The sequence below is a fragment of the Dreissena polymorpha genome, chromosome 2, assembly GCF_020536995.1.
Source record: "Dreissena polymorpha isolate Duluth1 chromosome 2, UMN_Dpol_1.0, whole genome shotgun sequence".
NCBI lineage: Eukaryota > Metazoa > Mollusca > Bivalvia > Myida > Dreissenidae > Dreissena > Dreissena polymorpha.
Genome location: NC_068356.1, coordinates 66,358,736 through 66,386,498, shown reverse-complemented (window position 1 = coordinate 66,386,498; position 27,763 = coordinate 66,358,736). Strand labels below are relative to the sequence as shown.

The window sequence follows — 27,763 nt, the reverse complement described above, 5'->3', positions numbered from 1 at the left end:
GTATCCCAGATACCAAGGTAAGAAGGGATAACGTCTTTCCATTAAATAGTCAAGTATTGAAAACAGTCAAATTTATAACCCAATGATTATCATGGAAAACTGCAGCTGAGTTTAATCTTGTATAGAAATGTATTAGTAAATATAAACTTGCTCTTCTTTTATTACAGATATTTGTCAGGGTTTCTTTTTCTTGTTAGTATATGTGTGACAGTTAATACAAATGTTACTTCCAAATATCTATTTAGCCATAGACATTTAGTTAGGAAGATTTTTGCAAACCTAAAAATGTCATTGTGTATCTTTCCAGAAAATAAAAACATTTTACAACTCTTAAGTATAAAAACACATGTGCTTTCCTTGCTGTAAGGTATTAACTTAAATCAACAACTTAACAAGGGCTGTTTGTAAAACATGCCTGCCCCCCATATGGGCTGTCCGTTGTAGTGGCAGCCATTGTGTGAATACGATTTTTGTCACTGTGACCTTGACCTTTGACCTAGTGACCTGAAAATTAAAAGGGGTCATCTGCGAGTCACGATCAATGTACCTATGAAGTGTCATGATCCTAGGCAAAAGCGTTCTTGAGTTATCATCCGAAAATCATTTTACTATTTAGGGTCACCATGACCTTGACCTTTGACCTTGTGACCTCAAAATCAATAGGGGTCATCTGCGAGTCACGATCAATCTACCTATGAAGTTTCATGATCCTAGGCGTATGCGTTCTTGAGTTATCATCCGAAAACCATTTTACTATTTCGGGTCACCGTGACCTTGACCTTTGACCTAGTGACCTCAAAATCAATAGGGGTCATCTGCGAGTCATGATCAATCTACCCATTAAGTTTCATGATCCTAGGCGTATGCGTTCTTGAGTTATCATCCGGAAACCATTTTACTGTTTCGGGTCACCGTGACCTTGACCTTTGACCTAGTGACCTCAAAATCAATAGGGGTCATCTGCAAGTCATGATCAATCTACCCATGAAGTTTCATGATCCTAGGCGTATGCGTTCTTGAGTTATCATCCGGTAACCATTTTACTATTTCGGGTCACCGTGACCTTGACCTTTGACCTAGTGACCTCAAAATCAATAGGGGTCATCTGCGAGTCATGATCAATGCACCTATGAAGTTTCATGATCCTAGGCCCAAGCGTTCTTGAGTTATCATCTGACAACCACCTGGTGGACGGACCGACCGACAGACCGACTGACATGAGCAAAGCAATATACCCCCTCTTCTTTGAAGGGGGGCATAATAATGTTACAATAAAAAAATATCGACCTTATTAAAGTTTAAGATAACATTAGACACAGTCATGTCATTAATGATTACAATGACATAGACACAATGATAACTTATCATGTATTTTGTACTACACGTACATTATGTACATTCTGCTCTTTTTAAAATGTCAATATATTGAAGATATAACAGATTATGTATTTATAAGTGATTTGGGACATTGTGATACAAAGTATTTTCTCTCATGGCTGGTAATGGACACAACAATTTTCGTTCAATGTTGCTCTTTCATTTCAATTACTTAACCCTTAGCGCTGAAACCGAATTTTAAAGGCATTTGCAAACAGTTTGGATCCAGATGAGACGCCACAGAACGTGGCGTCTCATTAGGATCCGAACTGTTTGCTATTCTGATAGTATTCTTTGAAAAAAAAATCAAAGAAAATTCTTATTTTAGAAATTCAGCAGACGACATTTTTGCAGACGACTAATTTCCCAGCATGCAAAGGGTTAAAAGTGGCAGCAAAGCACTGTAACTGTTCATCATCACATAAGAACCTATATAAACAATATCTAAGTATCTTAAGATGCTGCCTCTAGAGTGTTACTTAAGTTAATGTTGTTTAAAATATATGACCTAGTGGCCTAGTTTTGGGGCTTACGTGACCCAGACTTATAATTGGCCTTACTATTGTCAAGATAAACATTCAAACCAAGTCTCCATATTATAAGATGAACAAGAGCACCACATAACGGGTGACAACGCTCGGCTGCAGGGTGCAGTTTTGAATAAATTAAAGCTTGTCAGAATTTATTTTTAAAGGTCACAGTGACCTTGACCTTTGACCTAGTGACCCAAAACTGGGAGTGGAGTGTAGAGCTCATCAAGGTGCAGCTACATATGAAGTTTCAATGTTGTAGGTGGAAGCACTTTCATTTTAAAACCAATGTTCAAAAGGTTTTAGGATAAGACGAGCTGGCTATGACAATACCTCGGGTTTTTGCCGAAATCAACCGAGCTAAAAATGAGGCCTTAAGACTGCTAAAAGCTAAAATTTAACAACATGCTATGCAAAATGCATGTCTAAAGATGACTGACATAGCATGATCACAATAGCTTACAAAAAGTGCTTCAAGCTTAGGTGACTTAAAACTATCAGCAGCATCAACAAACACAAAACAGCAGTAAACTAACATGGTGCTATAAGAAGAAAAAACAATTATATACAAAATAGACAGCTAGTTTAGAAAACAGAACAAAAAGTACACGTTAAAACTAAAGAGTATGAACAATTCAAAACTCTGCAAAACAGTATATTCTCACTTGTTAACTACTGTGATAGTTTACATAGCAAACCTAATGTGAATAAAGTTACCCATAACTAGTAATTATCACTTCACTATGGTGCAAATAATATTTATCATCTTATTTTATTCAGAACTACTGTTTGCTCTTAAGGTTTTGATCTCATACTCTAAAACCTAATGTGTTTTATACCAAAATAATAAACAAAAGAATCAAATGGAAGCTGTCTCATTTTTGTTCATTAGCCCATTTATGCCTAGCGTACAGAAAAAAAGGCCTTAGCAAACAGAGAAGACCCAGATGAGACCCAGCATGATGCGGTGTCTCATCTGGGTCTGCACAGTTTGCTTAAAGGAATTTCTGTAAGAAATATTCTAAATATAGAAATAAATATACTAGACATCCCTATTATTGGAAATATATTGATCCAATTTAGAAGGATGGGAGCGTCCACTGGGCATAAATGGGTTAATACTGGATCTGTTCTCTCTTTTTTATAAGAAATTGATGCAAGTAGCTGTAAACTAAGTGTCAATCCAAGTTTTTCTGTTATAAACGTATTAAAAAGTCACCAAAATAATTAATTATGCCCACATTTTACGATTGTTCTATAAGTGCATCATGGCCTTAAACCATAAAGCTAGGGGCACAGATACACAACGATCATACATTTTTGTAAATATTATAAAATTTATAAAATTTAAAAATTGTCTTATCACCGACTTATAATAGCCATAATATTAACTTTTGAACTTTAAATAGTCTGTTTAAGGGACGCAAGTTAATTATCAAATATTTTATTCCTGTAAAATTGTGTTCAAAGAGAACAAACAGCAATTATTCAAAGTCTTCATGTGATAACTTTGCCATATTAAAGTGTGGTTAAACAAGATGCGTTTGTGAAACACAATGTCCCCCTATATGATGTTTGACCTTGAAGGATGACCTTGACCTTGTGAAGGATGACCTTGACCTTTTACCACTCAAAATGTGCAGCTCCATGAGATACACATGCATGCCAAATATCAAGTTGCTATCTTCAATATTGCAAAAGAATTCATTAAATAAGCGATTTGGGCCACATATATATGACCTCTGACCTTGAAGGATGACCTTGACCTTTCACCACTCAAAATGTGCAGCTCCATGAGATGCACATGCATGCCAAATATCAAGTTGCTATCTTCAATATTGCAAAAGTATTTATAAAATAAGCGATTTGGGCCACATATATTTGACCTCTGACCTTGAAGGATGACCTTGACCTTGACCTTCCATCACTCAAAATGTGCAGCTCCATGAGATACACATGCATGCCAAATATCAAGTTGCTATCTTCAATATTGCAAAAGTATTCATAAAATGAGCGATTTTGGCCACATATATTTGACCTCTGACCTTGAAGGATGACCTTGACCTTTCACCACTCAAAATGTGCAGCTTCATGAGATACATATGCATGCCAAATATGAAGTTGCTATCTTCAATATAGCAAAAGTTATTGCAAAATGTTAAAGTTGGCGCAAACAGACCAACGGACCAACAGACCAACAGACAGACAGGGCAAAAACAATATGTCCCCCACTACTATAGTGGGGGACATAAAAAGGAAATCATAAAACAGTGCAATGTGCCAGGTATTAATAGGAAATGATGCACAAATTTAATACTCCTGATACCTCCTATCAACAGCCAGTTAAATTTCAAGCTTTTAAAAGCAAGTTTCAAAGAATTTGTTAAGATAAAGAAAATATCACCAATGGAAATCAATAACACAGATGGTGACTTATAAATTACCATTTAAACATTTGAGCTTTGTGTTTCTCTGCTGAACACATTATAATACAGCTTAAACATTATGTTAGCACTAGAATACAAATAAATTGACATTTGTGTACTCCATATAGCTGGTGTAATTATAAGGTAATCTGACACTGTTTCGTTTGTATTAATAAAACAGGAACTGAAACTGAGTAACACATTCCAAGGACACAACAATCCATCTTACCTCCGTATTGGGGTGCATAACCTAATAAACAAGAGACACAGTTGATAATTGTTGTGTTTTTTATGGAAGGTAGTCATTTACAGTGGAGCATAAAGCAAAATTGCAATCATGGGAACACGAATATTAGGCAATTACTCTCTGAAAGATCAATGGTCCCGAAATGGCTTCACAATATCCACATGACTTGTTTGTAGGGAATATGCCTATATGTATGATTGATCTGTCACTGACAGTTTCAGAGCAAGCAACGAATAGAAAATATCAGTACCTCTCTGAACCATTATTTGTACAAAACAACATGACAACAATTATGTGCATGTCTGTGTTTTAAGAATCAAGTGTCATCAGAAACAGATCATTATACAATGTTTGTGCTTAAATTTGCCCAACACATTCCATGGAAACATATAACAAAACAAATTTGAAGTAAAAATAAACACAAAATACTTTGGACCCCATTTTTACAGACTGGACCCATGAAACTCATTTATCTGCATAATAATGAGGATCCATAAACTTTCAAACAAATGTCCGCTCATGTTTTGTTGTTATGCTAGGGACATGTATAACGGATTTACAGGCAACATGCTGTTTTCATAGGATTACCATTCTTTTCTAGATATTTAAAATCTATCGTACACAATTTATGGTCCTGACAAGCCCTTTTTACTGTTCTATACACTTCTTGTACCCATTTTTATTTGAAAACCAAATTGAAACTGACTTTTAGTTACTGTTTATCTGTAAACATATCCTATCAAGGCAGTCACGCATATACGCATCAAAGGTTTAAGACGTGGTGTACAGAGGATAATACGATATATATCTGCTGCAAATGTTAACATGTTTACACCTTTTACATATGTTTATATGTTGTCTTTACTATAATAAATCAGTGATTAAAATCTGATATCACACAAATTTTGGGAAGTGTTTAAACTATTTATAGGAAATGTTGAAGAAGATAATCATAGAACCGGCTAAATATAACAAGTGAAATTACAAGTCTTTGACTCAACTGTCAAACTTTTTAGAAATTAAGTGTTAAAATTTTACATTAATGGGTGGAGATTGATGGAGACTTTAAAATGCAGTGTAAACATTTCAGATTTTTGTTTTTCTGCAAAACGCACAATTGTACTGCTTAAACGCGCTACTGTTCGTAGCAAGCCTAATATTTTTCTTAAAGAAAAGCACTGGAATACAAACTATCATACACTGATACTTCATACATGCAGGTGTAATTATAAGGTAATCTGACATTGTCGCATAGGTAATAATTAACAATTGCTCGAACCTAACAACGCATGCCAAGAACACAACGGTCAACCTTACCTCCATATTGGGGTGCATAACCTTATAAACAAGAAAGTTGTTTTAAAGATTTTTGTTTTGTTTCATAAATCAATCATTTATAGGGACGAATGGTAAGGACTGAGCAAATAACTCGCACTTTGCCTAGGTGAGCTAAGAATGAAGCCTACTGAACTACTGTAAATGTCTCCAAAAGGCATGTTAGTAACATTTTTGGCACCGCTGTTTGCTCAAATTTGCTAATGTGTTTCTAATTCTCTGTTAGAGATAAAATAGAAAATCATACAAAATAAATGAGACAATGTCATTCATAATGTGCTGATTCTTGTCAGCATTAGCATATTTTTTGTTCCTCCAAACTATGCTGTCTAATTAGCTGCTTTTTGGTTGTTGTTCAACCAATATACAACCTTTTACAAAAAGGACAAACAATAAAAACAAGCAACAATGTTATAACATATAAGGTAGATGTTAGTAAAAAAAAGAGCACCGCATAACCGGTGCCGATGCTCGGCGGCGGATGCAGTTTTGAACAAGAGCACCGCCTTGCGGGTGCAGACCGCTCATCTATTTTCTTTTTAAAGGTGAAGGGACTCTCATTTTCAATCACAAAGGAGGGAGGGGTGGAGTGAAGAGGGGTGTATAGTGTGGGTGTGTGGAATTTATTACATTTTCTTCCAAAAATGCGAAAAAAAACGGAAAAAAAAATTCGGGTGAAGGGGGTGGGGGGGGGAGTGGGGGGGGGGGGGATTCTTGGGTGCGATGGTTGGACGGTATTTCAAACATAAAATAATAAAAATAAAAATTTGTGTTTTTTAACCGTTTAAAAAAAAAAATTAGGGGTGGGGGGGGGTATAGTGTGAGGGTGTGGTGGTCATTTGTGAGATGATCTTAAAAAAAAAAAAAAAACAAATTAGGGGGGGGGGGGGAGGGCACAAGGGATGGTTTGGGTGGAGTCGATTGTGGTATGTCAGGTAAGAGTAGTTTTGTCAAAGTATCAATCAAATCTAATCATAAATAAAGAAGTTATGGCAATTTTAGCATAATTTAATAATTTGACCTTGAGAGTCAAGGTCATTCAAAGGTCAAGGTAAAATTCAACTTGCCAGGTACAGTAACCTCATGATATCATGAAAGTATTTGAAGTTTGAAAGCAATAGCCTTGATACTTAAGAAGTAAAGTGGATCGAAACACAAAATTTAACCATATATTCAAAGTTACTAAGTCAAAAAAGGGCCATAATTCCGTAAAAATGACAACCAGAGTTATGCAACTTGTCCTTTTACTGTACCCTTATGATACTTTGCGAGTGTTCCAAGTATGAAAGCAATATCTATGATACTTTAGGGGTAAAGTGGACCAAAAAACTTAACCAAATTTTCAATTTTCTAAGTATAAAAAGGGCACATAATTCCGTCCAAATGCCAGTCAGAGTTACATAACTTTTCCTACACAGTCCCCTTATAATAGTTAGTAAGTGTTGCAAGTATGAAAGCAATAGCTTTGATACTGTAGGAATAAAGTGGACCTAAACACAAAACTTAACCAAATTTTCAATTTTCTAAGTATAAAAAGGGCACATAATTCTGTCAAAATGCCAGTCAGAGTTACATTACTTTGCATGCACAGTCCCCTTATGATAGTTAGTAAGTGTTGCAAGTATGAAAGCAATAGCTTTGATACTTAAGGAATAAAATGGACCTAAACACAAAACTTAACCAAAATTTTCAATTTTCTAAGTATAAAAAGGGCACATTATTCTGTAAAAATGCACGCCAGAGTTATCTAACTTTGCCTGCCCAGTCCCCTCATGAGAGTAAGTAGGTGTACCAAGTTTGAATGCAATAGCATTGATACTTTCTGAGAAAAGTGGACCTAAACGCAAAACTTACCCAAAATTTTCAATTTTTTAAGTATAAAAAGGGCACATAATTCTGTCAAAAGGCAAGCCAGAGTTATCTAACTTTGCCTGCCCAGTCCCCTCATGATAGTAAGTAAGTGTACCAAGTTTGAATGCAATAGCATTGATACTTTTTGAGAAAAGTGGACCTAAACGCAAAACTTAACCGGACGCCGACGCCAACGCCGACGCAGACGCCAAGGTGATGACAATAGCTCATAATTTTTTTTCAAAAAATAGATGAGCTAATAAATGAAAGCTTGTCAGATTATTTTTTTTTAGAGGTCACAGTGACCTTTGACCTAGTGACCCCAAAATGGGTGTGGTGTGTAGAACTCATTAAGGTGCATATACATATGAAGTTTCAAAGTTGTAGGTGGAAGCATTTTGATTTTATAGCCAATGTAAAGGTTTTAGCGCGACACGGACGGCGGACAACGAGCTGGCTATGACAATACCTCGGGTTTTCTCCGAGAACAGCCGAGCTAACAACAGAATCGTCCATATACTTAATAATTTCATATTTTTTCACTGTATCTTTCTTGAATTTTTATTTCAAGGAAAATCTAACTAAAACATGTTATCTTACTCAAACATGTGCAGTATTATCAGAATTTATAACAAAAACCAACCAAAACTACAGGGCTCGAATTTAACTTTTTGTTCTACTTGCAAAACATTGCGAGCAGCTTTAATACTAACTCGCAAAATCAAAAACATTTTCGCAAGTTTTAGTTTTATATTAAGTACTTTTTTCCACTTTTTATTTCCGTTGTTTTTTTTTAACTCAACGGTTAACTTTGCTTTATCTTCCGTATTGTTATTTCCGTCTGTGGGCAACAAAAAACTAGCTATTTTTCGCTTCGACGCCATGCCTGTTCAAGTTCAATGAACACGTGTGAGTAATCGGCTGTTTCACGTTCTCTGTACCAATTCCATCCGCATATCTGTACTATAAGTATATCAGTCTACATAAAAGGTGCGCGCTTAAGCATACGGGTATTCAGCAGTTCTATAAATTGACCTACGATTTAGTGTTCATGACGTCGAGCGATTGAAGCAATATTACTCTTTTTTTCCGCGTAGTTGTATTAAGCCAGCTTTTCACCTTACCTGACCTGTGTAAGTGTCCAATAAAATTCAAATAATATTTCCCGCTGCTAGGTACGAATGAATACACTTCATTTATTCCATTGGCTGCTTTGAGTATACCACCAGAACATTGGAAACATATCCGTGTTTTTGTAACACTGTTCTACTGCATGAAACAATTTTATCTCTAATGAAAAGGCTTAATAGAAAGAACAGTTTTACACTCAATTCTCGACATCAATACAGTTTGTGCGTGCACCTTTTATTTTCATAGAATTACCAGCGCAAAAGCGTTTCTTAAAGGCTATGTTCTCATATTTAGTGCTTACTTTCATATTTGTAAACATGTAAGAGTATAAAGAGCAGTGGAAGCGAGGCCTCACTTTAATGGATTGCATTTCAACCCGAGAGGTATCGAGTTTATATACAGGTCATCACCGGAGTTCGCGACCAGTAAAATAATTGTTATATAATAAAGACGCTATCCATGAACTAGGTGACCTGGAATTTTCTTTAGACCAGAAATATTATGGTATGTAAATAATAGATTCTTAATGTGTTTTCAACAATACAATGATAAAAATTATTTTTGATTAATTTAACAATAATTATTCCACCATATTGACTAATGTATTAAGCACGAGCGCGATGATTCTCGATATTGTTAATAATCGATTCAAATGGCAATGCACGACAAACAACTAAAACAGGTTTGTTCGAAGAACGCGCCTATAAATACGGATACTTCGCATGTGGCCGGTTGACTCATATCTTTTAATTTCACTTCCATTCTTCTTTTGGTTTTCTGTTTTGTTTCTATAGGTTTATGACCAGCAATATGTAATCATGTAAAATAAGCCGCGAAAACTCCGCGTAACATCCCGTACTGCGTGTGATGCAGCTAAGAACTGCACAGAAAGACATTCGCTATCCTTGATCTCATTCATTGAACTATCAATGCCGTATATCTTTTTTAAAGATATTTCTTGTTTCACTATTTCTTTACTCGCAAAAAAATACTAGTGGCTTAAAACTAAACTCGCAATCGGTATTTTTCACTCGCACGTTGCGAGTGTGCGAGTGTTAATTTCGAGCCTTGAACTACCACAAACATCTCACTCACCGGGTTGACTGTACTGTGCAGGGCCTGTTATACACAAAAAATTATAACAATCAATATATGTATGGGCTGTGCTCTGTGAAAAGGGGATTTCATGCATGTGCGTGAAGTGTCGTCCCGATTAGCCTGTGCAGTCCGCTAAGAACTGCTAAGACTTGCTAAGAAGAGACTATCTTTAAATGAAAAATACAATAAAAGCATAGTGTCCTCCCTGATTAGCCTGTGCTGACTGCACAGGCTAATCTGGGCCTACACTCTACGCTCATGCGTTAAACCCCATTATCATAGAGCATGGCCCATACATAGATATAATTAAGTAAATAACAAGTAAAGAACATTTTTCCACAAAAGCAGTTAGTGAAACTGTGCAATTATGACATACATTCATAACATGAATACACAATCAAGTATAACCCTCAAGCTAATCTTGCAAAGCTGTTAACATTCCTTGTCCAAAAGCATTACATGAAGGAAGATTGTATTTCATTTTATTTGTGGAAATATAAAACAAACATTTTTCATGATTGAATGTTAGTCCTTCAGTGCTTTCCACAGGATGTTTGTCAGGCGCCCCGGGGCTGATAGGGGTGGTTCGGGGTGTCCCCTCCCAACATTTTTTTTTTAATTTAACGTGTCAATTCACTGTCTGTGGTGCGTTATAACTCAAAGAAAAACAGGGCCAAAAGACGTCATTTGGTGTGCTATGATGCACCAAATCAAATTTCAAGAAAATGCCCTAGTCATTTAAAAAATGATATATATATATATATATATATATATATTGTTATTGTTAAATTGTTTTAAAACTTTACCGCACATATAGTAAAATCCCATCTTGAACAATTCCCCAATGCATCCGTTTCAACCCGACTCTATTACTGTATACTTACTACTTTTCAAGTTTCTATTTATTACCCGATTATCCCGTTTATTCCGTTTTTTATAAATCACTTTCTGGTAAATATTTACGATAAAAGCTCTCAATTATTTATTTAACACAAACCTTTCCATTTTTCTATAGTATCAAATAAATGTTAAGTGACTATTCATAGATTTGATGAAAAATTGCTTCTGAACATGTGTCAATCCCCTGACGTGTTGTGTTCTTGTTAAAACGCTCAATACACGCACAATACACATGACGCGACGTTGTACATGCTGCATAATTTTCGCGCTCTTTTCAATCGAAAAAAGATTCGACACAAAATAAATTTGCACTGCTAATTTGAAGCAAGAATATTTTAATGTTGCGGTAACATTTACATTCGGAAGTGTGTTTCGGATTAAAAACGCGTTAACATCGACTTACAGGAATGGGTTTCGGATTACAAATTTAATTATTCCCATTTGAGATTTAAAATATTAACAGTTGCGTTATGAATTCAACGATAATTTGTTTAAACACTTTACGGGTCGAATAAATGTTTTGACGGAATTATGCATGAAATTTACGTTGTCCACGAGGATTACGTCCGGTTTCCATTATCAGTCTTCTAAGTATCGATTATCGGACGAAACATTTACAAGTGTGCGTAAAAAATTCAACGAAAATTTGTTAAAGCGCATAACGTGTCAAATAAATGTCAGAAAAACGAAGTGAATCAGTTCTATAAATGGACATGATGAAATATACATGTACTGGAATAAAATTGTTATATCGCATAATTGTTACCGGGAGTTATTTGCACATCTTACTCGCTATAAGTAATTTATTGTTTACCACTTGCAATTAATTTCTCGTATTAATTATGAGTCATAGGTAACACTTGTTCACAGTAAAAAGTTGTGATGATGATGCCCGAAACCGTCTTTAATATACTGTACTGTACTAGTTACGGGTTTTATATTACGTAAATGGTTTGAACTTCTTGCAAATCAAGCTGTGATAAACTCTTACTTCGTGCCCGACGTCAATAAAAAATAATGGTCGATAGTTAACCCCGCCCTAATAAGCATTCGCGTAACCGATTGGACCATGAACATCACAGTTTGACAACTGGAGAGTTACCTGATACATCCTTGTCAGCATTTAAATGATTGTGTAATGTGGCTAGAATAATCGATACACGAGTCCCATCAGTGGATTATCCATTACCCCATGTGGTGTTTATAGCGATTACGTGTGAAAGTAGGTACCGAGTGCTCTTTTAAAACAGGAAATATTGATACACTGATAGAGAAACCTTGATTTTGTTTTACGATCTCCATTATCTTTTACTGAAAAATACACTGATCAGAAAATTTCAAGCGCCCCGGGGACTCTGATTTCGAAATTCAAGCGCCCCGGCGAGGGATCGTTAAATGTCCTGTGGAAAGCCCTGAAAGGAAACGGCAGTAATATGACAACATAACTATTATAGCCACATTCATAACATCAGTACTTTAAAGCAGCAATACTTAATACCTTTTTAAATACAAGCTTTATATCATAAATGGCTCATGACTAGGTTAGTTGAAGCAAACCCATAATGACTTTCATACCATATTTGTGGTTAATTCAAATATACTCATTTACACATTATTAATAGTTTCATAAACTTCCATTACCTGGGGCCTGTTGGGGGTATGCAGGGTCTGAAATGAACATGAGAACATGTATAAATAAGCTGTGCTCTGTGAAAAAAGGGTTTACGCTTTCTCACTCAGAAGCAAAGTTAACCCATTTATGCCTAGTGGACTCTCTCATCCTTCTAAATTGGATCTATTTATTTCCAAAATTAGGGATGTTGAGTATATTTATTTCTATATTTAGAATATTTCTTACAGAAATTCCTTTAAGCAAACAGCGTAGACCCAGATGAGACGCCATGGCATTTTTTCCAGACACTAGGCATAAATGGATTTTAATGGCCTTGCTTATATGTTGTCTTTACTATAAGTGCAGTCAAAACCTGATATCACAAAAATATTGGGAAAATTTTAACTATTTATAGGAAATGTTGAAGAAGATACTCATAGACCCTGCTTAAAATAACAAGGGAAATAACAAGTCTTTACCGGTAAGTGACTCATCTGTCATACTTTTTGTAAATATAGTGTTTAAATGTTATATACATGGATGGAGATTGATGGAGATTTTAAAGTTTCTAAGTGGTAAAGGGTTAAATGAGCGTTAATAGTTGTTCCAGAATTAACCTGCACACAGGCAAATTAGGGTTTATACTTTTGCTTATGTTGTAATTTTTGTTTGACGTCTCTTCTTAACAAAAAAAAACCCACAGTTAAAACGGAAAAAGTTATAGTTGATTAGCCACATGCAGACTGAACAGGCTAATCTGAGAATACAATTTTTAATGTTAAAGACTATGGTCTTACTTGAGTACATATTGACGAACTTTAACAAATGTAACCCTCAACTGAGTTCAAGATACACCAATAGTCGAAGACTTGACCTGATTACCTAGTTTGTTTACCCCATGTGATCCAGATTCAATCATGGCTTTGATATTGTCAAGATAACATTTCATCAAAATTGAGTAAATGTGTCTTCTAGAGTGTTAACAAGGTTTTTTAAGATTTGACTCCGTGATCTAGTTAATTAACACATGTGATCCATATTTCTAACTGGCCCTAGATATTGACAAGATTAACACTGATTCTGAACAAGTTTCATCAAGATTGTGGCACAATGCGGCCTCTATAGTGGTTAGTAAGGCTTTTCTTATGTTAGAACATGACCTGGTTTTTGCATGAATATTACAGTACTTAGAATCAAACTCAGTCAACCTTTTGTTAAGGTAAACATTATTATCAAGTTTCATCAACATTATGTCATATATAAGGCCTCTGGTATAAGTCGTACTAATCATAACAAGATTTTTCTACCATATGGCCTGTTGACCTTTTTTGATGCATGTGACCCTATTTCAGATTCGGCCTAAACAGTGTAAAGCAAACATTCTGTCAAAGTTTCATTAAGATTAAGAAATGAATATGGCTCCTTAGAGTAGTTACAAGGCTTATCCAAGATTTATCAATGTGACCTAGTTTTTAGACACACATAGTCTAGACTTGAATTCCTAGTTGATATAGTCAAGACAATCATTCTAACCAAGTATCATCAAGATTGAGTCGTACATGTGGTATCTAAAGTTGTACCAAGGTTTTTCTTAGATTCAATGTTGCTTTGGGACCTATGTGACCCATATCCAAACTATGCTTATATATTGTTAAGATGAACATTCTGAACAATGTCTAAAATGGTCATAAATAAGACATGTACAAGTTTGGCAAGGTTTTTCTAACATATAAATAAACAGGTGACCTTGTTTTTGGACGCATGTGACCCAGATTAAACTTCAGTTCAGATACCATCAAGATAAATATTTTGACCAAGTTTCATTAAGTCTTAGTCAAATATGTGGCCTCTACAGTGGGTACAATATTTTTTTAATATTTGATCTTGTGACTTATTTTTGGACACTTCTGACTCAGATTCAAACTAAGTCTTGACATTTTCAAAATACACATTTTGGTAAAGTTTTATCAAGATTGTGTCATAAATGAAGACTGCAGTTGTAACAAATTTTTTCTCACCTTTGACCTTAAATGCTCAGTTTTGGTCACAATTGACAGAGATTCGAACTCTGCCTTAACATTGTCAAGATAACCATTCTGGGGTCGCCGTGATATAATGGTTATGATGTCCGCCTAGTGAACAGGAGGTCAAGGGTTCAATCCCCACTGTGGGAGCATGCTTAAGTTATCCAATAAGACACCAAGTACTGTTTCTAGGCCCAGGAAAAGGACTTGAGAGCTTTTAAAATAATTAATAAGTACTTTCAATGCAATTGAGCTAGAATGAATAGGATGAAACTAAACTAGATTGGATGAAACAAGAGCTGTCAGAGGACAGCGCATGCGCTCGACTATTCGAGTGCTTGACAGTATAATGTAAGCCATCATGGGGAAATTGTTCATATTCAATAATTTATTAGATAATCTTAAAAAAATAAAAAAAGGAAAAACATTTTTTTTTTTGGGGGGGGGGGGGTGGGGGGTTAAGAGGGGGGTATAATGTGGGGTGTGGTCATTTATTAGACGATCTTTCAAAAATAAAAAAAGGAAAAAAAACAATTTTTTTGGGGGGGAGGGGTGCGGGGTGAGAGGGGGGTATAATGTGGAGTGGGGTAATTTATAAGATGATGTTTAAAAAAAAAATTGGGGGGGGGGGGAGGGATTCTGGGTAGAGGCGTGGGGTATTGTTTGGGTGGAATCCATTGGTATTCAGGTAAGTGTTGTTTTGTCAAAGTAATAATAAAATGTGATCAGAAATAAAGAAGTTATTGCAATTTAAGCAAAATGTTCAATTATCTAAGTGTAAAAGGGGCCATTATTATGTCAAAATGCTTGATACAGTGGTCTGCTCTTGTTTATAGGTTGGGGTCATGTTGGTAAACAAGTATGCAACATATAAAAGCAATATGTCAAAGGATATAAGAAATATATGGGGAAGTACGCAAACTTTAACATAGATTTATCAATAATATGCATATTCTAAGTATAAAAGGGGCAATCATTGTGACAAAATGCTTGATAGAGTTGTCTGCTCTTGTTTATAGGTTGGGGTGATGTTGGTAAACAAGAATGAAAAATATGAAAGCAATATGTCAAGGGACAATGAAAATACATGGGGTAGTACGCAAACTTTAACATTTGCTGCATATTCTAAGTGGAAAAGGGGCCATAATTATGACAAAATGCTTGATAGAGTTGTCTGCTCTTGTTTACAGGTTGGGGTCATGTTGGTTAACAAGTATGCAAAAATATGAAAGCAATTTGTCAAGGGACAATGAAAATAATTGGCGTAGTACGAAAACTTTAACATTTGCATGCTTACGCCTACGCCGGGGTGAGTAGGATAGCTCCTCTATATATATTTCATATATAATAGTCGAGCTAAAAAATTGCTTCTATTTGAGGTAAAGTGTGACAATCAAACAGCAAATGACACGCAATAGCTGACATCAGACATACATGTACCGTTACCAAAACAGTTTTCATTGAGCACTTTGTGCTCAAGTGATCAATAAATGAACTTGATGTTGTATGAACATATTACCACAAGCAGTTCCAATGTTATCAATTCATTCTCAATCACTTAAAGCATGGTGAACCGATAAGACAAAATCAATAAATGTTCTACTAATCACATATTCAATTTAAATACATACGCTTCGTAATAAAACATGGAGTGTCAAATATTGACAAAAGAACACTGTATTGAATTAGGTTAAATGCAAAAGAATGAACTAATATGACGTGCCAGCGTACTTCCTTCTAAGTCACTCACAATATCAATGAACCATTCAAGATGATATCACAAATACTGACGTAGACTACCTCATTTAGGGACATGATTTCAGTACTTCAAATGATGAACGCCCATAAGAATCTGATTCAAACCGGAATAACTACATGTAATTAATATCCTGGTTCATAAAAACCAATTCACAGATGAATCCATAATGGTGAACTGCCTCATTATGTGAAATAAGAATAGACCATCACAGTTTTTTAAATCTTATATCAATATTTCAACTGCAGATTTGAAATTTGAAATAATGAATGAGGCAAAATAACCAATAGCTTAAGAATAAGTGCAATACAGAATAAAGATAACAGTATAAAGAACTGGGCCATTAACATGTACTTTGAACAGAAAAACAGGTAAAATTGCTATTTAACTACCGGGTTAACACTTTCCAGCAACAAAGAAACTTTGTTTGTGCATGTATAAACACATTTTACAGAACAACGATTGAAGACACATGCATTTTTTATGGATACATGTATATTGTTTATAAATCTTTACTTAGTATACATGTAGGTAGAATAAAACAAATGTATAAACAAAATGACAAGCAGAGTGCTATGTAATAAGAGATGTGTTTGTCAGAAACACAATGCCCACTAATCCGCCGCTATTTTTTCACCTTTGACCTTGAAGGATGACCTTGACCTTTCACCACTCAAAATGTTTAGCTCTACGAGATACACATGCATGCCAAATATGAAGTTGCTGTGTTTAATATTTAAAAAGTTATGAAAATTTATGTTTTTTATATTTTGACCTTTGACCTTGAAGGTTGACCTTGACCTTTCACCACTCAAAATGTGCAGCTTCACGAAAAGTAATAGATTCATAGGAGAAATGAATTATTTTTTTATTTTTGACCTTTGACCTTGAAGGGTGACCTTGACCTTTCACCATTCAAAATGTGCAGCTCCACGAGATACACATGCATGCCAAATATGAAGTTGCTGTGGTCAATATTAAAAAAGTTATGATAAAACTTTAACAAAGGTTAAAGTTTTAGGAAAGAAAAATACAGTGATATTTGACCTTTGACCTTGAAGGATGACATTGATCTCGACTTTTCACCACTCAAAATAAGCAGCTCCATGAGATACACATGCATGGTAAATATCAAGTCGGTATGTTAAATTTTGCAACAGTTATCAGAATTTAACCAAGGTTAAAGTTTTGGACAGAATGACAGACAGACAGACTGGACAAAAACAATATACCCCCGATCTAACGATACAAAGGCATAAAAAACAACAGATTTGTTTGTCAGAAACACAATGCACCCTATTGCGCCGCTTTGAAATAATATTTCAATATATCATTTGGCAGGTTTAGAAAATATCTCCCTTTTAAAGCTTATTACTTCCCTTGGATTGTATTTTTTACTTTTAACCTTAAAGAATGTCCCTGACATTGACCTTTCACCACTAAAATGTGCAGCTTCATCAGATACACATGCATGCCAAATATCAAGTTGCTATCTTCAATATTACAAAAGTTATTGCAAAACTTTAACCATGGTTAAAGTTTTGGGACAGAATGACAGACAGGCCAAAAACAATATGCCCCCGATCATTCGATCCGGGGGCATAAAAAGCATACAAAATATGTAAGCAAAATCATGTTATGTTTGATGTCTTCTTCCCACTGTCAGCTTGTCTTCTATAGTTACAAGTCTGTCAATGACAAACCTGCATGCATTAGCAACATAAGTTATTTCAGGAAATTTCAATGTAAACAACATCATTCTGTTATTGATTTATTTGCATTTGTTGTCATAGATACATAGAAATGAAGCACTATAATATTAACATACACCTTCTGAGTGAGAAGAAAGATACAAAGATAAAATTTATCAATACAGCTTTTATACACATGTCAGTATAAAGACAGGATTTAATCATGGAACCGCTCTTACATGTAAATAAAGAGCATCTTTAAGTATTTTAACCTCACTCTGGGAAAATGGGGTTTAATGCATGTGCATGAAGTGTCATCCCAGATATGCCTGTGAAGTCTGCACAGGCTTATCTGAGATAATACTTTCAGCTTAAGTGGATTATTTCTTTTACTTTAGTGGATTTTTGCTTTGTAGACTTCCTTTAAACGTAAAATTCAATAAAAGCGGACAATGATGTCCCTGATTAACTTTTCCAGACTATACAGGCTTATCTGGGACAACACGCACATGCATTGAGCCCAGATTTCCCAGAACAAGGCTCCACTATTATAAACATACTTGGAGGAGGCATTCCCTTCTCGTTACCGGGATATGGTGGTGGGGCTGACATCTTGTACTGAAATAGATGTAACATGTAATCATTGTAATGCTTATAAAAGAAGAGATGTGTTTGTCAGAAACACAATGCCTCCTATTGTGCCGCTTTGAAGCCATAATTTGACCGTTGACCCTGAAGGATGACCTTGACCTTTCACCACTAAAAAATGTGCAGCTCCATGAGATACGCATTCATTTTAAATATCTAGTTGCTATCTTCAATATTGCAAAATTTGACCTTTGACCTTGACAGGATGACCTTCACCTTTCAACACTCAAAAATGTGCAGCTCCATGAGATATGCATGCATTTTAAACATCTAGTTGCTATCTTCAATATTGCAAAATTTGACCTTTGACCTTGAAGGATGACCTTGACCGTTCACCACTCAAAATGTGCAGCTCTATGAGATACACATGATTGCCAAATATCAAGTTGCTATCTTCAATATTTAAAAAGTTATGGCCAATGTTAAAGTTTTCGGACGGAGGGAATATTTGACATTTGACCTTGAAGAATTACTTTGATTTTCACCTTCCACCACTCAAAATGTTCAGCTCCAGGAGATACACATGCATGACAAATATAAAGTTGCTATATTCAATACTGTGAAACCATTTATTTTCGTCAGCACGAAATTTCGTCCTTTTTTAAAAAATGACTATTTTGTCAGCACTGAAATTCGTCCATTTCTGGTTTTGAAAAAAAAGCATCCGATTTGTTTGTAATGTTTGTAATACATGTAATACGCGGTTGCGAAAAAATCGTGCTGGGGAAATAAGATGACACTAATCTTGGTAGTCACTTGCAGGAGGTGGGCCTTGTTTGGCATATGCCAATAAACAAGTCTGTTATTTCAGGTGATAGTAACTGTCCCTTATTATTTTATGTCATTGACACGCTCTTTGTTATGATTAGCGGATAAGTGGGACTGAATAACCGTTAACGAGTGTTTTAAACAACGAAGCCAATTGGCAATTAATCTTTTTCCATTACAATCATGGACAACCAAACACAAATCAATATGTTCTTTATTAATTTGTAATAAAAGCGCAGAATATATTTCAGTCAGGTGTTGATCACACATCATCATATTTTAATTGCGTTTAATAGTATTGTCTTTAATCCGGATTCACCGCGCGTTGGCTGTATAATCTGCACCATCCCTGAAAAACACAATACACACAATGGGTAATAAAGTTGTTAACAATTAGCGCTAATCAACACTATTATACCGAAACGAAGTCAACGCATTTGATACAGCCTTATTGCATTCGCGTTTTACAGGAAATGTCAGTTGTCAGTTCACTGTATAATGTACACCCCTTTGTGTCAAAACCGGATTTAACTTGAGTGTGAATAGTCGACTGTTTCATGTTCTTTGTATCAATACAGGGCCCTCAATCTATCAAATCTGCCTCCGAAATTCCCCACCTGAAAAGTATACTTTTTTCCCCTTTTGGGGGGAAAAATTCCCCCTAAAAAAAAAAAAAAATTTTTTTTTTTATAGAAAGATGTGTCTCATGATTATTATATCTCAATTCTATTTCAATTTAATCTTTTCAAACATACTAAATTATGAAAAATGTAATGAATATAGTGCAAACATGTACAAATGAAATCATGAGAGAGTAAGTAAAAAAAATCCCCCAAAAAGGGAAATGCCGCGAAAATTCCCCCTCCTAAGGGCTGCGGACCCCTTCCCCCAAAGTAGTGCGAGGGCCCTGCAATACCATCCGGGTATCTGTACTGTTAGTATACCAGTCTACAAACAAGGTGCGCGCTTGCGCATATGGGTATTCGGACGTTCAAAAAATTGACCTACGGTTTAGCGTTCATGCCGTCGAACGCATTTAGCAATATAACTCGATTTTTTTCACTATTTTTTTACTTGCAAAAAATACTAGTGGCTTATAACTTACCTTGCAATCTTTTTCTCGCATTTTGCGAGTGTGCGAGTGTTTATTTCGAGCCCTGTGTATATGCGTTGATTACGCTGGATTTTAATGCCTCATGCCTACGTTAATTCAGTCTTATTTGTTTCAAACATGGGACATGATTGTTCGTTAGGATCTTGAATTCATCCATCGGTCGAAGGACGAAAAAGACGAAAATTAATGTCTGAAGAATAATAATGGTTTCACAGTATTTAAAAAGATATGGCCAATGTTAAAGTTTTCAGACGGACGGAATATTTGACATTTGACCTTGAAGGATGACCTTGACCTTCACCTTTCACCACTCAAAATGTCCAGCTCCAGGAGAAACACATGCATGCCAAATATCAAGATGCTATCTTCAATAGTGAAAAAGTTATGGCCAATGTTAGTTTTTGAAAGGACGCCATATATTAGACATTTGACCTTGAAGGATGACCTTGACCTTCACCTTTCACCACTTAAAATGTGCAGCTCCATGAGATGCACATGCATGCCAAATATCAAGTTGCTATGTTTAATATTGAACAAGAGCCTTTCGGGTGCAGACCGCTCATCTTTTTTTCTTTTTTAAGGTGTAGGGACCTATCTCAATCACATGAGGGAGGGGTGGAGATGCAAACAAAAATATTTTATTTATTTTTTTTGGGGGGGGGGATTCTTGGGTGGGATGGATGGACGGTTTTTCAAAAATAAAATAATAAAAATAAATATTTGTGTTTTTTAACCATGTTTGAAAACAACAAGAGATGTGTTTGTCAGAAACACAATGCCCCCTATTGCACCGCTTTGAAATTTTTTAATTTTTTATCTTTGACCTTGAAGTATGACCTTGACCTTGAACTTCCACCACTCAAAATGTGCAGCTTGATGAGAATGCCGCTTTGAAATATTTTTTTGACCTTTGACCTTGAAGGATGGCCTTGACCTTGAACTTCCACCACTCAAAATGTGCAGCTTCATGATAATGCCGCTTTGAAATGAAAAAATTGACCTTTGACCTTGAAGGATGATTTTGACCTTGAAGAATGACCTTGACATTGAACTTCCACCACTCAAATGTGCAGCTTCATGAGAACACCGCTTTGAAAAAAAAATTAAAAAATTTACCTTTGACTAAGTGGTGCTTAGCGGTACTTAGTGATCCTTAGTGGTCCTTAATGGTATTTATTATGACTACATCAACTCTGATTATTTTAATCAGATAATTCAATTAGTGCCAAACAGCTCAATTGGTGAACATGCTTATCGATTAAAGGTGTGATAAACCCTATTTATACCAATTAAATTTGTATTTATGTAGTAAATTGAATTTACCGAAACCTCCGAGGCATTTACTACATAAATACAATTTACCGTACTTGTTATTTACCGAAACCTCCATAAATCAAATTGAATAATTATTAAATGTATATTTCTGGATTACCAGACAAGTTCACAGCTGGAGTTTATGTTGGCACATTACCAATATTTTATAGAATTAAAGGGGCCTTTTTATGCTTTGGTAAATTGACAAAATTGAAAAAAATTGTTTCAGATTCGCAAATTTTGATTGAAGTTATGATATTTGTGAGAAAACAGTAATAATTAACATTTACCATGCTCTAAAATATCCATTATGTGCATCTTTTGATGATTTAAAACCCTGAAAATTATAAAGTGTTGCAATGCGAAACAATTGAATAATTTGGAGAATTCTGTTGTTGTCATCATATTTTTTGATACTACGAGGTTTGCATATATGAGGTAAAAATTCTTTGCAACTGGTGTAAGAGCGGATGGTCTAGTGGATAGAGCAGTAGACTTTTGCTCCATGGCTCTAGGGGTCAGTGGTTTAAGCCCCGTTGAGGGTGACTTTTTTTCAAATTCTTTTATTGTATTCTTGTTTTTTTACTGGAGATTTTTAGACACAATGTTAACATTTATCAATATAAAGCATTTAATGACAAACTTCAAAACATGCCAAAATCTAAGAAAAGGCCCCTTTAATCTGATATCAGTGTTGCTGAAAAGAACACCAAACCTTTTGTTATGTGGAATATTTATAAACTCTCTTTTTACTTATCAAATTAATTGCATGAATAAAAATCTCACAGGTAATGAACTATTGTCTTTTCAGAGTATTCCATAAGGAATGCTTCTTATTAAAAGAAATTTGGTGTTAATCTTAATAAATACTATTCTCTTTTTTAGGGTATTATATCCTTAAAAATCTAGTTTTCTGTGTGAATACACACCCCACTGCCATTTTGCATTAGCTTTTAATCTAATTCCTATGGCATTTTATGTCATACATTTTGACTTTCTTTAATAAGACAGAGCTATATTTAGAACCAACAAATTTAGGCTTATGCGTTTATTTGCTTCTGTGTTTGTTAAAATAAAGTATATGCGTTGATGTTTCTGTAAAACATACACTTACATAACACAATTTTATGACCACACCTTTTATAACTTGATTGCTAAAAAAACACTAGTGCCTAGTGCAGTAGGGTGAGAACACAGGTGGAAGTAACGTACCCTGGATAGTATTTTTTTATTTATTTTTTTAGGAGCCCAATATATTCAAATAAATATATAAAAACATGTTTAATGAGAAAAAAATTGACAAAGAGCCATGAAAAAAAAATCCCCACCCCCTGATATTGGAATCATAACAAGGTCATTAACTAGAATTTAGCATAGACCTGTGGTAGTCCAAATTTTTGACGCTCTTAAATATTAAGCTACTTTTTATATGGGTAATATTTGGAGCGTACAAAGGGTGAAAGACCAATTATGTGGTGGGAATTTTTTGTTCTTTGTCTATATTGTTGCGCAAGGATTTTGTGCGCAACATTCAAGCCCCGATATAAGACACTTAATAACAACGGATTGCAATAATATTTACATACCTGTGTAGATAATTCATTTCTCGATAATGTTCCGTAAAAATTATGTAATGACACTTTGAATTTTGCACGCCTGAGCAATTTAAATCCCACCACTATTTAATTTTTCAATATCTCTCGATTCGCTCGCCGTGTAGATATAAATCGATAACACGACCTCGATGTAAAGCATCTGGTTTAAAGTGGAAGAATAAACAGCGTAAAATACAGTTTGCGTTCGTCTCTTGTGGTGCAGCGCGTTACATAGTAAACCGATGTTATACTTTTCTGGATAAATTTAGCATTGTTTTTTTCTAAATTGACAATTAAAAAGTTCTGAAATAAATTACATCTTTTATTTTTATACTGTACATAAATAATATTGATACAGATCGTACAGTATACCGTCCTTTGTAACGTAGAATGTAAGTACATAAAACAACACAGACAGAGGTGCGAAAAAGACATGCATAAACACTTCCTGAAACTTAGAACAGTGAATAGAAACTGCACCATATCTGTTTTCAACATATGCTTCTTAAATCGACAAAGTTTAGCATACTAGATCTAGTTACGTAAAAGTCGGTGTTAAAAGCTCATGTTAAATAAAATTACGCGTACACGTTACACCGTAATGCCTTCTTCTGATTGGTTCATATTTAAATCAGTTTCATGACATGGCTACAGGTCAGTGATTGTTTTGCGATTTAAGCAGAAGTTTAACTATAGAATTTATGCCTTTCTAACTTCGAATCGACGATATTTGATGTAAAAATGAACTTCTGAATTAAAACTGAATGAGTTGGTAATGTTATTTTGCAATTTTACGCAAATTGATGAAAATTTAAACTTTCTGGTTTCCACCACAAAAAAGGTCCTTCAACGATGAGACGTTCCAAAGAATTTAGCCCATATAAAAAGTATCTCTAAATTCTTTGCGCGTCTTATAAATGAGACTAAGACCTGTGGGTGAGAAGCGTACGCTTCGTTGACTTTGCCTTAAACAAGCTCTACCTATATCACAGCTGCAAATGTTAAGGAAATAACGTTTGATTTTATTAAGATTAATACTTGTTGTGATCTTAATACTTATAACAGAATATATAATAAATTGTACCTGTTAAAATTCCTCAAATCACAGATGATCTGTTAACTTGTTTTCGTCGATTTTGCAATGTTTATTTCCGCCCAACTTGCGCATGCGCAGTGAAATGAGGCGTAGGCGACGTACTTTTTTCTCAACAAAATGGCCTGAGACTGAGACCGTGGTCTCTTCTCGTTATCTCGTGAAAGGGAGACAAATTTTAAACCGTCGAAAGAATAAACTTCGTCTTGCATCGATGGATATTCAATTAACTTATTAGAAGTGATCTGCAGATACCAGATATGTTTAACGGGTCAAAGGTATTTATATGATAGAATCCCTTGACGGTTTCATATAATAATTAAACACACGCAGAGGCCATAGGTGCCTTTAGTTTAAACCTATTTATTTTAGCTCGATTGCATAGAAAGCTTCAGGCTTATTGAAACGCACTCGAGTCCGTTTCCTGGGCCTATAACCAGTACTTGGTGTCTTTGGAGAACGCTCCCCGAGCGGGGATCGAACCCTTGACCTACCGATCGCTAGGCGGACACCATGGTATCCATTACGCCAATGCGAACTTAGGTGGCGTTATGCTTGAACAGCTTGCTGGTCTGAAAGTGTAACATTCATGTAAGACAGGGACCTATAGGTCTACAAACATGTGTTTGTATAGGTATCTGATGTAAGACACGTCGCGTAGGCCTAGGTGTCATTATGCCCGAATCGCTCTCGCAAACAAACGATATGGTTTGCATCGGTATGCTTAATTTGTTGAATTATCTCAACTTTAAGTGGGGACTTGAAACATAACCATGAATCCAAATCGTAATTTATATTTAGTGCGCATGTAATAAAAATTGCAGGTTCACGTGCGCAATAAATTATGTTAGTGTCCAAATATAAGGGGAATGACCATAAAGTGCAGATATAAAGACGCGCAAGTTTGAACATAAAAACGTTAAAGTTGAACATAAAGACGCTAAAGTTTTAGCATAAAGACGCTCAAGTTAGAACATAAAGTCGCTCAAGTTTGTACGTAAAGACGTTCAAGTGCGGACATAAAGACGCGCAAGTTTGAACATTAAGACGCTCAAGTTCGAACGTAAAGTCGCTTAAGTTTGAACATAAAGACGCTCAAGTTTGAACATTAAGACGCTCAAGTTTGAACATAAAGACGCTCAAGTGCGGACACAGAGAAGCTACTGTACGGACGATCCAATACTTGATTGCGGTCATTAAGACTCCCAAATAAGAACGTAGTGACGCTCATGGACGTCACGATTTTCGAATACGCACGTTGAGACGCTTTAGTGCGGACGTAAAAAACCCAGAGTATGGACGTAAAGACGCTAACGTGAGGATGATAAGACACTCCAGTGAGTATGGTAATACGCCAATGTGAAGACGAAAAGGCGCTCAAGTGAAGACGAAAAGACGCTTACGTGAGGACGAAAAGACGCTCAAGTGAAGATGAAAAAAACGCTCAAATGAAGACGAAAAGACGTCCAAGTAGCGTGTCGACAAGCGTCTTTTTATCTGCGATTCGAAGGTCGTTACGTGCACACTTGAGCGTCTTAATTAACATGCACACTTGACCGTTTTAATGGACACAAGTGAACGTCTTTACATATTGACTTCAGAGATGTTACGTTTGAATCTGTGCGCGTTTCAGCTGCTTTACGTTCGCACCTCTCTATAAACGTGAGATTGCGAACGTGAGTATTCAAAGTACGAACTAAAGCGTCAATAATAATAAGTTTCGCATTTTAGCGCTGTTACGTACGTAGTTGAGCACCTTACCGTATGCACTTACGCAGCATAATCAGAACACGTAGATTTCTTTACATGATCTAGTATCATATGGTTCTTATGGTCTCTTGTAAATTTGAAATTATATAACACCAACGAACGATTCACTCATAGTGACACTAATTGTCTCTGTTATGTCTTTAATTATAATACATAGAGCACAGGTGGTTAGCGTGTTGCTTTGATATAAAATAGTGAAAACATCATGTTGTATGATAAATAATAAAATTATAAAGAAAAATAAATTTTTCTGAAAAAAAAATCACTATCAAATATATATATAACAAGGTATTCAACTCAAAATGACCCGAAAACGGGGTGCATCGCTTTGAACAGCCATAACTTCATCAATTGTGCAGCGATTTTCACGAACTTGTTCTTATTCAACGCAGAAATGAATTTCCTTGCTGGAAATGTATAGCAAGATTTTTACAAATGCTGGGTCAAATTTTAAGACATAACACGATACACAACTCGCGTGACCTACTTGACATCTATCAGACCCGATCTAAGACTGAAATCTTCTTGTATTAAAGGGCATTTTCCTTGCAAAGTTCACGGCCCTCGATACCATAATTCAATAAAACGTACGAAAAAACATTCTTACCGTGCTTGCCGTTACATTTTACTCATCAAAACTAACTGTCCAGAACCGTTTGAAACCTTTGTTTACATACATTTCAACTAACCGACATTTTAAACACACGAGTGATTTCATTGGTCCAATGCGAAGGTGTTAGGGTCGCCGTGGTGTAATGGATATGGTGTCCGCCTAGCGACCGGGCGGTCATGGGTTCGATCCCCACCGAGGGAGCGTTCTTTAGATCTCCACCATAGACACCAAGTACTGGGTCTAGGCCCAGGAAACGGACTCGAGAGCGTTTATATAGGCATACGACTTTCGATGCATACGAGCTAAAATAAATAGGTTTAAACTAAGGTGTGTCTTTATACCTGAAGATTTCATTCATGAATCGGGTCTGATCGCTGTCAAGTAGGTCTCGCGTGTTGTGTTTCGTGTTATTTCTTAAAATTTGACCCAGCATTTGCAGAAATATAACGAGATATGTACGTTTCCAGAAAGTTGTTGAATAAGACCAGGTTCATCAAAATCGCTGCATAATTTATGAAGTTATGGCTGTTCAAAGCAATGAACCAAGTTTTCGGGTGATTTTGTATACCTTGTAATATATATATATATATATATATATATATATATATATATATATATATATATATATATATATATTTGATAGTGATTTTTTTTCCAGAAAAGTTTATTTTTCGTTATAATTTGATTATTTATCATTAAAAATGATGTTATCACTAATTAATATCATAGCCACACGCTAACCACATGTGACAGCAAGTAATTAAACTATTATAAACCAATGTATTTCATTGTATGCGGCCAGGGTGCGATTCAGGCATAAAGATACATATCATCCTTGAATATCTGTAAATATATTAGAATGTGAGCGAT

The 27,763-nt window shown here is 35.4% G+C and overlaps 1 protein-coding gene across 5 annotated transcripts in view; it reads right to left on the bottom strand.

Annotated features, from left to right (window-relative positions):
• The window catches only part of LOC127867407 (lipopolysaccharide-induced tumor necrosis factor-alpha factor homolog), a 191,717-nt gene that overhangs the window by 88,176 nt on the left and 75,778 nt on the right, over positions 1-27,763 (bottom strand). The window contains exons 1-6 of one of the 5 annotated variants that reach the window (XM_052408532.1): positions 24,502-24,659; positions 18,539-18,596; positions 12,537-12,563; positions 9,993-10,016; positions 5,898-5,918; positions 4,563-4,583 (exon numbers count right to left, since the gene is read on the bottom strand). In XM_052408532.1, the coding sequence (XP_052264492.1) occupies positions 4,563-4,583; positions 5,898-5,918; positions 9,993-10,016; positions 12,537-12,563; positions 18,539-18,590 (145 nt within the window). In that variant the 5' untranslated portion in view covers positions 18,591-18,596; positions 24,502-24,659. Of the gene's footprint in view, positions 1-4,562; positions 4,584-5,897; positions 5,919-9,992; positions 10,017-12,536; positions 12,564-18,538; positions 18,597-24,501; positions 24,669-27,763 lie in introns of those variants that run through there. The other 4 variants (XM_052408528.1, XM_052408530.1, XM_052408529.1 and 1 more) reach the window with 4 other exon arrangements.